The 13,830-nt window shown below is 36.4% G+C and overlaps 1 protein-coding gene across 3 annotated transcripts in view; it reads right to left on the reverse strand.

The window, feature by feature from the left end:
- The window catches only part of NFATC2 (nuclear factor of activated T cells 2), a 188,211-nt gene that overhangs the window by 26,574 nt on the left and 147,807 nt on the right, over window positions 1-13,830 (reverse strand). Inside the window, exon 10 of one of the 3 annotated variants that reach the window (XM_051976606.1) lies at window positions 6,736-6,823. The exons of the other annotated variants lie outside the window; for them this stretch is intronic. Within the exon in view, the coding sequence (XP_051832566.1) occupies window positions 6,780-6,823 (44 nt within the window). The 3' untranslated portion in view covers window positions 6,736-6,779. The remainder of the gene's footprint in view (window positions 1-6,735; window positions 6,824-13,830) is intronic. 3 annotated transcript variants of the gene reach the window in all.

The raw sequence follows: 13,830 nt of genomic DNA on the forward strand, positions 1-13,830 counted from the left end.
CTTTTTTGAGTATTTAGACTTCAATATTAGTAATGAAGTAATGAAGATTAAACTTTTAAAAATGTATAATATGTACACATTTTTTCCAAAGAGCTGATTGTTATACATTCACTAGCACATCCTTCCCAAAGGGTGGGAGCAGGTTAGTCTTGTTCCTCTTCCAAATTCCCCTTCCTAGACATTTGTCTCTTACTTCATTTTATTGCATTTTTAGTTCTGCATTTTCAAATTAGGGGGCATGGGAACTTCAGACTTTCATAGCTGAGAAACTTGGACTTTCTTGGGAGACTGTCATATTTTGGGTCCAGCACTTGGTATCATTTTCTCTAGCAAATTTGGCAAAACTCTAAGGATGAACTTATTTTTGGAGAGGGATCATAGAAAATGGGATCCTTTAAGCACTAAGATCAAGAACAAATTCACCAAGTTATCCTAGATATGATTCCCTGGGAAGACAAGTAATTTTTCTAATTCACTTCTAAGACTTAAAGATGAAAGTTCTACCTCCCCATTTTGCAGAGGAAGTAACCTCAGTATCTCTGTAGAAGAAGGCTAAGGGGAAGGGAGGAATTTGACCTTGGTCACACAGGTAGGAAAGTTTGGATTTTCACCTAGTTTTTCTGGCACCAAATCCAAGCTTGTTTTCTGTGGCATCGAGCTGCCTGCCTCTCAACTATTATTCTTCTAAATTGAACCCATTGTGAAAAGAATGGAATTGGCCCAAACAATAAGAATAAGAAATTAGATAATGATAAAGACTATGGAATTCATTTTGGGATCCAGTTCAATTAGTCTGACTTGTACAAACATTTATTTAGTGCTTACTATGTGCAGAGTATTAGATTAGGCATTGAAAAGAGTAAAGAATTATATAAGACCCAAATCCTGCTCCTTGAAGCTGCTTATCCAGTAGGAAGCAATGACATGGATAAAAATAACTATTAAAAATCATTCCGAATCCAACCATTCTGGAGAGCAATCTGGAATTATGCACAAAAAGTTATCAAACTGTGCGTACTCTTTGATCCAGCAGTGTTACTACTGGGCTTATATCTCAAAGAAATGCTAAAGAAGGGAAAGGAACTTGTATGTGCCAGAACGTTTGTGGCAGCCCTGTTTGTAGTGGCTAGAAGCTGGAAAATGAATGGATGCCCATCCATTGGAGAATGGCTGAGTAAATTGTGGTATATGAACGTTATGGAATATTATTGTTCTGTAAGGAATGACCAGCAGGATGAATACAGAGAGGACTGGCGAGACTTACATGAACTGATGCTGAGTGAAATGAGCAGAACCAGGAGATCATTATATACCTCAACAACAATACTGTATGAGCATGTATTCTAATGGAAGTGGATTTCTTCAACAAAGAGATTTAACTCAGTTCCAATTGATCAATGATGGACAGAAACAGCTACACCCAGAGAAAGAACACTGGGAAATGAATGTAAACAATTTGCATTTTGGTTTTTCTTCCCGGGTTATTTATACCTTCTGAATCCAATTCTCCCTGCGTGACAAGAGAACTGTTTGGTTCTGCAAACATATATTGTATCTAGGATATACTATAACCTATTTAACATGTAAAGGACTGCTTGTCATCTGGGGGAGGGGGTGGAAGGAGGGAGGGGAAAAATCAGAACAGCAAGGGATAATGTTGTAAAAAAAATATCCTGGCATGGGTTCTGTCAATAAAAAGTTATTATAAAATAAAATTTTTTTAAAATCATTCAGAATGATTATGTGGTAATCTATGTGAGGTCTGAAGCAGTGGTAGGGCAAGATAAGTGGAAAGCCCTTATCAAGTTGAAAAATCTGAGAGAGTTACATGAAGTAAGTGAATGGGCATTTAATTTAATCTTTAAAGATTGATTTCAACAAGTAGTGGGCAATGGATTTGGGAAAGACTTTCTACTACCAGGGAGAGCGTGAACAGAATTTCAAAGGTGGAAGAGTTATGGCATGTCAAAAAAGAGAGAAAGGTCCAGGACTCCTGATTCACTGGATTTCACCATTCCTCAGCAATCTTCTCATCCTGGAAGATGCCTCCACTTTTAAAACCTCCTCCTCTAATTAGTGAGTTTCTCCTCAGAACTTTCATTTAAGAAAACGTTCATGCCAGTCTTTATTGTCCATTTTATGTATTGTCTCACCCCATTAACAGCAAGGACTATCCTTATTTTTGCTTATATTTGTATTAATATTCTTAGCAGAGTGCCTGGCACATAGCAAATACACTTTTCAATGAATTTTCCATCTAACATACAAAGAAAATAGGAGGCACTTACATGAAATGTTTGGAATGATAAGGTAATACCAAATTGTTTAAGGCCTTGGATGCTAAGCTAAAAGGATAACTTTACATAAGAAAGATGATCCTGCCAGCGGTAAAAAGGAAGCAAGGAAAAAGACAGTGGCAACAAAACCTAAAAGTACACTTTCCGCCCCCCCCCCCCCCGAGGCAATTCAGGTTAAATGACTTGTCCACTTAACAACTAGGCAGTGTTAAGTTTCTGAGGCCATATTGGAACTCAGGTCCTCCTGACTTCAGGGCTAGTACTCTATCCACTGCACTACCTAGCTGCACCTACTAGAACACCTTTAAAATAATCTACTTGGATACAACTAAGGGTCTGGACTAGAGACACAGCTCACAGAATTTTGGTCCAACTAGCTTTGAGCAAAGGAGTGAGTGAGGCAAAGTGAAAGTTCTTTGAGTTAAAATTAGTCTCTTCATCAAGCCCCCATTCTGTGATCCAATCACTCCTTATCTGTCAGACAGGAGCATGGGTGAGAGGCAACAAAGTGGGAGGAGGAGAAGGGAACCTAATTTAGAAGGGTTTCCTGATAGGACAAGGGCTTCTCCTTTTACCTCCCCCAAAACACTGTGAATCTTTATTTCCCAATGTGTTGAGTAAAAATGTCAAAATAAAGAAATAGGATTTGGGCTGAGAATGAAGGTATCTGAGGACTACTCTTTGTTACTAGGAAAGCAATTACCAGTTTTTCAGTGACCAAAATCTGTTCTTCCCATCATTTTACATATATATATATATTTTTTTACAGCTTTTAATCTGTAGGAAGAACCATCCTCAACCAGAGTTCAGGGGTCCCTGAATCTTTTTTCTGCCTACCTCTAAAGAACCATCTCTGATTTAGAGAATTATCTCTAGACAACTCAAGGAGTATATGGATCATTTGAGAAACAGATGGCAACTTTAGAAGGTCCTTTGTTATTTCATGTTAAAAAAAATTACTTAATAATAATAGCCTTAAACCATGCTGATCATCTGAAACATTACTGTATTGATCTGACGAGATGCCATTCTTCCTTTGCTTTCTCCAAGTCTTATGTAAAAACTAAATATGGTTTTAACTCATGTTCTGAGCATAATTTCTCTAACATTTTCCTACCAAGGTTATTTGATCATTGTCTTTCTCCTGGCCCCAACATTCCTAAATCTGGAGAGGAATCTTACAGAGGGGAAGATTCCCAAGTGTTCCCGTGTCTGACATACGGGGGCTACTGCTCAGTGGTGGCAATGAGGAACTCAGTGTCAATGAAGAAGTGAGAAGGGAAGGGAAATTGATCTACATCATCTAAGGAACAGGAGTGTGCAAGTCTATCAGTTGAGTGACAGTTTGACCCTAGAAGTGGGATGGAGAAAATGGGTCAGAGGACAAATGGAAATGACTAGATTATATTTAGCTCCTCCCCATTTTCCTAGCTAGGCTCCCCCAAACTTGAATGGTATCTTTCATTTATAACAAAACAAAATCTTATTTATTCTTTTAGAAAAAAAAGATTTTTCCAAGATAGATCTGCTTTAAAAAAAATAAATATACTATTATGTGTATTATTTTTCAGTATATGCCTTCCTTTTATTTATTTCTTTCAAAGATATTTTATTTCAAGAGTAGGGCTTTCACTCAGGGGTAACCTATAATTGGATCAATAGAATATATGATATAAAATAATTCTAATCAGATGAGATACTTGGTAACCAAATATTTCTAAGAAATTCACCATGCACATGATAACATTCATCTTGAGATAAGGGATTGTAGAATTTTGAAGAAAAACACTATACCAACCCCACTACCTCTAAAAACATTGTTCAAGGCATTACAACAAAAGGATAAGTGCAAGATATGGTATTCATGGGGCTTTGGTGGCAAACAGGCTGGAGCCAGGCTTCCAGATTTTTGAAATATACTTTCTCATAAAACCTGAGATGTGGAAGGGAACTCAGGCTGTCTAGTCTCATGAATCGGAAGGCTTTTTCAATTCCCCTGTTTGAGAAGCTTCATGGACTCCCTAGGCCTGGAGCTCCCAAGGTAAAAATACCTAAGCTTGGTCTTGAAACCTTTCATAAATTTCCTCCTACCTATTTCTCTAGGCCATTTCACATTAGTCACCTTTACTTTCTTGCCTTCCAGTCAAAGTGGCCTACTTGAAGTTTCCTCATGCACCCCATTTTTTCTTCTACCTCAGTGCCTTTTGTAAGTATTGGGAATACCCTCCCCTCTTCACCTTTGTTTCTTAGATCTCCAGCTTCCTTCAAGGCAGGCTTTCTGAACCCCCCCAAAATTACTTCACATTAATTTTGTATTTTCTTACTTGTGTACATGTTGTTCCCTTCCTCCCACCCCCACCAGAATGTAAGCTCCCCGAGGACAAGGACCATTTCTTTTTGTCTGATCCAACTACATTGGCCTATTTTCCATTCCTCCCACGTGACCCTCCACGTCTCTTCTCCATATCTTTTCGATAGCTGCTGCCAAGCTGTGGTTCTCTATTCTCATCTCTGCCTCATACTTTCCCTGACTTCCATCAAAACTCAGTTCAAATCCAACATTACACCAAAAAGTTTTCCAGCAATTAATAGCTTACCCTCTGAGATCTATCATCTACTATGTGTATAAATATGTGTGTTTATGTTTCTATATGCATATGTATACATATATGTGCACACACACACATATATAATATATACGTATGCATGAAATCTCCATCATTGGAACGTCGACTCCTTGAGGGCAAAGACTGTTTTTGCTTTTATTTGTATTCCCAAAGCTTAGCATAGTGCCATTTTTAGAAGCTAATTAGCATTAAGTAACTTTCCCAGGATCATGCAGCTAGTAAGTGTGTGAGGCCAAATTGAACTCAGTGTTCCATTCACTGTACCACCTAGCTGCCCATTATTTTAAAATTTCATGTTGACTTAGTCTTTATCCCAGCTAGTCCAGTGCCTGCCACATAGTGAGTGTTTAATAAATGCTGGCTGAATTGAATTGAATTAAATTGCATGTGGCTGGCATGTCAATGCAAGCCCCATGGAAGGAAAGGTCAGTTCTTTGTCGCTTCTACAAAGTTACTTCCATTCAAGAGGAACTTTCATGTGCAAACTAATGAAAAGCTTTTGTGACATATGTCCTGGGACGTCTTCCTAGGATTATGGGATAGAGAGCGATAAGAAACTTTAGAGATCAGCTTTTAGCGTCGTCATTTTACAGAGAGAAAAAAGGGAAAGGATTTGTCTCAAGTCACACAAGTAAGTAAGAAGTGGAGTGAGATTTGGTGCCCAGGACTTCCAACTCCTAATCCAGTTTTCTTTTCACTAGAGAAAAGGTAACTTGAAACATATAGCCAACTTTCAATTATTCATGCTTATGTAAGGCTAATCCTAAAACTTTTCTTATTTGACTTTGGGTTTCATGATATGATTTTTTTTCAAAATAATACTGAAAGGAAGATGAATTTGCTCAGGGTACACACTGTGGCTCACAGGATCCTGGTATGTAGTTGGGATGAGATGGCAGGGGATAGCGAGCCATTTCAGAGGCAAAAATTAGCTCTAAGACAATTGACCAGGTTAAAAATATATATATATAGGTGAAGACCATGGATAATTAAGAGTAGCTTTTACATCTAAAAAATAGAAGACAACTTCAACTCAGGGTGAGATTTTATAATCTCCTAGAATTTAGGCTTCACAAGCTGTATCCAAATAAGAGAAATAGTATACTAGAAAATACTATCCCCATCTGGCCAATTAAAAACCCCAGAAACTCCTGAGTGAAGAGCTTTGTAAAAGAAGATTGTAGAGGAATCCTTTCTACTGTAAGAAGGTTAGTATGGAGACAGAGTTTTCTGAGTCAAAAAGGGTGCATACGTGAAAATAAGATTCTCAACAAAATCCCCAAAACAAATCATCTAAATAAAGCTGACCAGAAATTGGCAATGGTTGTTTAGGGAAATCCCTGGTTTCAATGAAACCCAGTTTCTTTTTGTACCTAGCCAAGGGCCCTATTCATTTATAGGTTTTTTTTCCCCCACAGGTAAAAACCCCATTGATAGCCATGGAACTTTCTTGACTGAATACAGAGGACACTGGTGAAACACATGCAAATAGAGAGAGGCCCTCAGCTACAAGCTTCTAAAGTTAAGATAAGTTTGATCTGCATTTGCAAAACAAATACGTGTACAGGTTCTCTTGACCCATGATAGTTAGCGGGTCATAGAAAAGGGTGCCATTTAAAGAAGCATGCAATTTCCAGTATCATATCCCCCCATAATGTTTGTCTATAAGCTACATTCTTGAAGATGAAAAGGAAATAATAATAATACATTGTCTTTAATCCATGGGAACACATGGCATGAGAGCCTTTTTGGAGGAAAAAAAAGGTTAAGAAAACACACAGCTGGAGAAAAAGGCAGAAAATGTTGGTTACCTTTAACTTTGAATTCTTGTATCAAAGATCACAGTCATTCTGTTTCATATTATGTTTTGTATCCAGCTAAGGTGTGTATCTATCAGCTCTGAAAAAGATTTGCAAAACCATTTTTGAGAAAAAAAATCACCTTTGACCTTTGTTACTTTTGCAACTCATGCCACATTTTGCAAGTCAAATTGGCGTCTCTTTGTCTGAGCCATGAAGTTTTGCCCAGGCTTGGAATTTCACTGGTGTAGTATCCTTAACACTTAGCACGGTGACTGGCACATATTTGATGCTTAATAAATATTTATTGACTGACTGACTGACTGCAGGAGTCTCCTGGGGTAGAAACAGCTTCTACCAATGCAGATCAGTGACTGTTTTATAACTTGAAATCTTCTAGAGTTGTGTAGGGACTAAGATACAAAGCAATTAGTCCATGGTCACACAGATAATAGGTGTCAAAGGCAGAGCTCAATCTAAATCTTTCTAGTTCCAGGGCCAGTCCCATATCCACTATGCCATGCTTTCTTCCAAACCATTATGGATCCCAGACAAAACTTAACTACTGACCATTTGGAAGCCAGATTCAGTGCCATGTTTGCCTTTTTTTTTTTTTTTTTTTAAATTTTTACCAGCTATGTAGATCACGAAAGCAATTACTGAAACTAGAGAGTTGGTTATAAAAGCAATTCACAAAAGCTGGAAATTTGGGAGTGTTGATATGACCAGGAATATGGCTTTATAGAATCTGGTCATATATGGCAGCACTATCTTTGTAGAATTATAATTTCATTCAGTCATAAACTTCTAAATCTGCAATGAATTTTTGGCTCAAGTCCTCATTTCATGAACTGGATCTACTGAGTCTCAGAGAAGTAATCAATTTGTTCAGTCTCACATTAAGGTTCTCAACATCAGTACCTTAAAGATACATTCTGACACTTGGTTCATGTCAATAGAAACAGAAAATGCATTTGGAGACCTGCTTACATTTAATTATTCTTGAGAATTCTATGAAGTTATGATAAATATGGGCCCTGCTTCCTTCTTTATACTGATATAACCACTAAAGTCATGCAAATTCTTAAGACTCGGCATATTTCCTTCCTGTTTTTCACAGATAATATGAACAAGCTCAAAGTTCTTATTTTATATGGTAATATAAGAATAAAGAGATAATTTTTTTAAAAGTAACAAAAGAAGTGTTTCCTGATTTAATCTTTCAAATTTGTACCTCACTTTTATTGTAATTTTAATCATTATAACATATGCACATCTTTTCAAAGGTTGGCTCAGAAAAGTGTATTTAATCACATCTTTAGGTACAAAGTTTAAAGATATTATTACAATTTTATTTCTTTTATACATGGTCCAAATTTTGTTTGGAACAATTATTGTTAATGCAGTCATGTAAATCAGAAATTTATTTCAAGGAGAGAAATAGTGCCTAATACATTTGTCCCTGATACATTAGTGTCTATCTTTAAAAACATCTTCAAGGGGCAAGATCTTCAAGGGGGCAAAATATGTGTTTTAAATAAGACCAATTTGTAATGAGCTCTGTCCTTCCAACTATTTCTGAAATATTGGAGTCTCCAATGTGTACTGTCTCTTGTGCTATGGAATGTGTATGGGACAAGTAGTGAATGCTGCATATTTATCTCCAAAAAGATAGGGTTGGACTAGGTGACCTCAAAGATCTGTGATACAATGGAAAGAATACTATTTTTGGAGTCAATGGTTCTGAATTTGACTCCCAGAAGTGCCCACCTATATGATCTTGGCTAAGTTATTTAATGCCTTCAAGTTGCAGTTTTGTCACATGCAAAAAAAAAAAAAAAAAAAAGTTGGTATAGATGACCACTAAGGTTCCTTCCAGCTCAAAGTCTATGATGCCTTCCTGATTTAAATACAAAAATTAGGAGGCAGGCTAAATGACCTCCATGATCTCTCCTAGCTCCGTATCCACATCCTATGATCTTGAAATGAGCAAGTGACATTCTTCAGAGTATACACAAAGGCTATATTTCTGCTTGATTTTTTTTTACTATATAGCCACAGATTCTTGGATATAATAGATGCTCAACAAATATTTGTTGAATTGAATGAATTCATTAAGCAAAACCCCCATTAAACAAGGATATGACTTCATTAAACTTATCCTACGTAATTATAACCAAAATTCTTTAGAAGATTTTACAAAATAGTAATTACTCATTAGAGGATGTGCCTAATCACCAAAATAAGGCAAAAACCAGTGAAGGAGCAGTTTAACTGCCTCTGAACTCATAGGAAAACCTATTTTTTATTACCAGATGACTAGTGCTTATAAGCACCAGAACTTTTCTCCTAAGGTAAGGCTTATATAATATGCTCAACTGAAAAGAGCTAAAATGAGGAAGATTGGGCCAAATGACCTCTAAGGACCCTTCAAGTTCTGATGCTCTAACATCCCAAATCTAACATTCTGTGTTCTTTAACATTCTTCCTTCTAAGCTCCCTCCCAGCTCTGACATTGTATTTTCTTAAGACACTAATAGCATTAATATTCTATGTTCTAAGGACTCTCCTAATTCTGACATTCTGTATTCTAAGACTACTTTATCTCTGACATTGTTTGATTTCTAATGGACAGGAAAGTGTTAATAATTCTTCATGACCATTTGTGGATATGTGGTAAGCCAAGACCTTGCTTTCTCTTTTATGTTTTTCAAAAATCCAAATGGGTTCAATCCACAGGTTCAATAAAAATATTTGGATATACTCTCTTTCCCAGTGTAATAGAGCAATTTCATTGGCAATCAGAATGGCTAAGAGATCCCCAGTGCCCAGTTCTTTTGTGTCACCCTCCTGTTAGGCAGCCATCTATAGTACTTTTCCCCCCCAGATACATTTAATTTGACATAAATTGTCAAGGGGATAAAGTGAAAAGGAGTCTATTTACTGAAAAATCTCACAATGAAATACAGCTTTTCTCATGTAGGCAAAAACAGGAGAACTATTTGATTCTGAAATGACAACACTGCATTTCAAAATTCAATTTATTTTAACATTTATGAAGTACTTTCTATGTTTAAGGCACTATGCTAGGTGCTGGAGACACAAAGAAAAAACAATAAAATACCTGTCCTTAAGGAGTTTACATTCTATTAGGAAATAGAACATGAACAGAGGAGAATATAAGGAGATTTGAGGACACAGAGAACACAAACATTTGAAGGGAGTGGGGAAGGTGGATCAAAAAGATTTCACAGAGGAGAGACTAGAATAGACAAGTGACTGCTGAAAGGTTTTCAGAACCTGATCAATATAGCAGGATGGTTTCAGAGTCCCAGTAGAAAGCAAGTGTTTGTGGCAATGTATTATTAATGAGCCTTCAGATGCTCGTTATACTTCTAAAGTAGAGGGCTTCTCTCTGGCATTTGCTATTCCTTGAATAAGACACAATTCTTGCGAGCTCTGGGCAGTTTCGCTGGCTGTTCCTCATGCTTGGGCCTCTCTCCTTCCTCATCTCTGCCTCTCTGCTCCCCTGGTTTCCTTCAAGTCTCAGCTAAAGTGTCACCTTCTACAAAAAGCCTTTCTAGTCTTTCTTAATCCCAGCACATTTCCTCTGAGACCAACCCCAGAGGATCTTGTATGTATCTTATTTGTACATAGTTGTTTGCATTTTGTTTTCCTCATAAGATTGTGAGCTCCTTGACAGCAAATACTGTTTTTAACTTCTTCAGCATTCCCAGCACAGTCTGGCATATTGTATATGCTTAATAAAATGCTTGTTCTCTTGAAGTGACTTCATCCTGGTGCTACAAAATTTATAGGGAAAAACTTGAGCCAGCTAAACCAAAAATCTTTTTAGGCCTTCCTAAGTTTTACAAGTTCTTGTTATCAAAACAAAGTAAAACTACTAGAAAGGAAAACAGACATAAATACAAGGACTGTGAAGAGATTCGATCTTTAAATCTCTGATTGCTAGGTTTCTAATCTATTTCATTGAAGAAAGATTGGATTCAAATTCAGGTCTCCTGACTCCAAGACTAGATCTCAATTTACTAATTTAGAGCATAAAATAAAGAATGTTACATTGAATCAATAAAAATGTCAAACCTGAAAACGGCTTTAGAACCTAGAACAATAGGGCTGAAAGTGGCTATAGACCACTAGCTTCTTAAGAACAGGTTGTTATTTTCAATCCTTATGTCTTCCCACAGAGCCTTGCTTATAGTAAGAACTTAAATACTGTTTAAGTTAAATTGAATTGAACCAGAACTAAGTGGTCCTTAAGGCTAGGTTCCATATTTTAATCTTCTAATCAGCATTTCCACACTGGCTAATATGATCTGCTGTCACATCAGGGGACTTGATCCTATCCCCCATTCTTAGCCCTTTTCAGGAACTTGAGGGGAAAAAAGAAAAATTACTGTTTATACAAAGGGTTTTATTTTTGAGGTACAACTTCCTGTTCAGTTATTGGGTTTGAGTACTTTATCATTGATCTCTCATCAGGAGATTCTATGATAGTCAAAAGAAGTAGTGAGCAAAAAGAAGAGCTTAGATCCACTAGCAAGTAGGAAAGAGTTGTTTGGTAGGGGAAAGGGCTTTTGAAGACAACCTCTCTCCCCTGAGAAATAAAGGAAAATATAGTTGTATTATTTGCCATTGAAAAGGGATTTTTTTTCATTCAAGGTTTGCATGACACCCAACATATGATGAAATTTGATGCAAGTTAAGAGAAATATTTTGTAGCTGTTATTCTTGTTTTTGTCTTTTGTTGTTTTTCTTTGACCAAGGAAGCATCCTTGGTTTTCTAGACCAAAGATGTCAAACCCTTATTGATGCCATATCAAGCCACTTCTACCCCTCTTCCTCAAGCTATTTCTCCTAAGGAATATATAATCAGGTTATCCAATCTTTGAGAAAAGTTAAAAAAATAAAAAGAAAAATTTAGGAGGCAGTAGTACAATAAGATGAAGGCTCTAAACTCAAAACAGCATACAGTTTGAATTTTGGGCGTTGTTGGGGCACTGACTGACTCACTCTATATCATACAGTCAGGATGTAATAGAAAGAGGGTTTGAATCCAAGTCTTCCTGGCTCAAAGCTTAGTTTTATATCTGCCACCCTATGCTGCCACTCATAAAAATTTTCTCTTAATAAAAATCTACAAAGTACAATTTGCTGGAACAGAGGAAACTGAATCTGTTCTATACAAAACAATTGTCATGTTATTTCCCTAAATATCCAATTAAGAAATGAGGGCAATTATCAAATAAAATAGATTTTTGTAGGGGTTGTGGGTGAGGATACTCTCCACTCTAAAATCAATCCCAAAACAAATTCAGTAGAAAGCAAGTGACTGAAGATGAACTATGAACAATCGCATAAAACATAATGGAATATCATCTTGCCATTAAAAAATGACAAAAGGTACTATTTCAGAGACACCCAGGAAGAATTTTAAGAAATTATGCAGAATAAAGTGAGCAGAAGCAGGAGAACAATTGTTATGATAACAACACTGAAGCACAGTGGAGAGAGAACAGGCTTGAAATCCCGATTTAGACATTTACTGTGCCTCAGTTTCCTCATCTGTTAAAAAAGAGAGAGGGGAAGACTTGATGGTTTCTAATGTTCTTTCTGGCTCTGGATCTATGTCCTCTATGATTCAGAGCCTACTGGAACAGAAAGAGACTGCATTTTGGAATCAAAAGACTTGAACATAAGGCTGACTCTGAGGCTTAATAATCGTGAGCTTGGTTAGGTGCAATCTCTCTGAAACTCAGTTTTATTATCTGTGAAGTTAAAATAATATTTGTACTACCTCAGCATCATAGATTTAGAGCAAGAAGACCCCTTAGAGGCAATCAAGTATAGCATCTTCATCTTTCATTTGGGAAACCTGAAGCTCAGTATTGAAGTGATTTGCCCAGGTAATATCCAAAATAAGATTTTAACTCAAATCTTCATTCTTCAAAAAAATCAAACAACTATAAAAAATTTAAGCCCTCTGCTCAAAGCAATAACCAACCTATAATTCCAAAGGACAAATGATGAAATATGCTACCAGTCTCCTGCAAAGACATAATGGATTCAAGACTGTATACCTCCAAACATATGTCTCATTCAACGTGAGAACTGGTTTTGCTTGACTATATATTTTTGACACAAAAGCTTTATGATTTTTTTTTTCTTTTTCAATTGGAGAAGATGAGAATGAGAGAAAATAGTCTATTTGTAGTTTAGAAAACTTTTAAAGTGATTTATACTGGTAAGTTGTTGCCACTGCCCAGAGCAATATTAAAATTAGAAAACAGAGAGGAAATTGTCTTTAAAAGACAATTAAAAGAGACTTTAAAAATTATATTTTCCCATTTTGGTCTGATTTTTTTTCTACAACATGACAAATATGGAAATGTTTAAAAGGATTGTACATGCTTAACCTATATTAGCTTGCTTGCTGTCTTGGGAAAGGAGGAGGTAACAGGGAGGAAAAAATTTTGAACAGAAAATCTTACAAAAATGAATGTTGAAATCTATGTATGTATTTGGAAGAAATAAAATACTATTAAGACTAAAAAAGACTATAACCTAAAGGTCACTGAGTAAAAGATGTTAGAAACCAAGAATAAAACCTTCTGAGTTACTGGGATTTTTTCCCTTTGTTTTTCTGTAATGTATTCACTTAGAAAAATCGAATTTGACACAACTTGTTCTGAAATGGACACTCTAGAATATGTGCTATAGACTACTGAACCACAAGAAAGTATAGAAAAGAATATGGCCTCTGTACAAGCCCATCAAATTTAAAGTAGTTCCTAAAAATGGTGATGCTGTTATTTGCCCACTATTATTTGCTAGGGTTTTCAGTCAACAGAGGGAAAATTCTACTTTACTTTTAATGCTACTCATTTCCTACTAAGGGTGCTGGATTAGGGATTAGCTTGCTAGTTAATTACATATGACACAGAACTGAGCCAAGCATGCTGGATGTCTTTAGAGTATCAATTATGAGATCAGTGTATGATTCACTAATTGTTGCCAATGTCCTATTAGCTCTTACCAAGGGAAACAGCTAAACAATCACAGTAACTGCAAACATACCGTGATTAC

The sequence above is a fragment of the Antechinus flavipes genome, chromosome 2, assembly GCF_016432865.1.
Source record: "Antechinus flavipes isolate AdamAnt ecotype Samford, QLD, Australia chromosome 2, AdamAnt_v2, whole genome shotgun sequence".
In the NCBI taxonomy this organism is placed as follows: domain Eukaryota; kingdom Metazoa; phylum Chordata; class Mammalia; order Dasyuromorphia; family Dasyuridae; genus Antechinus; species Antechinus flavipes.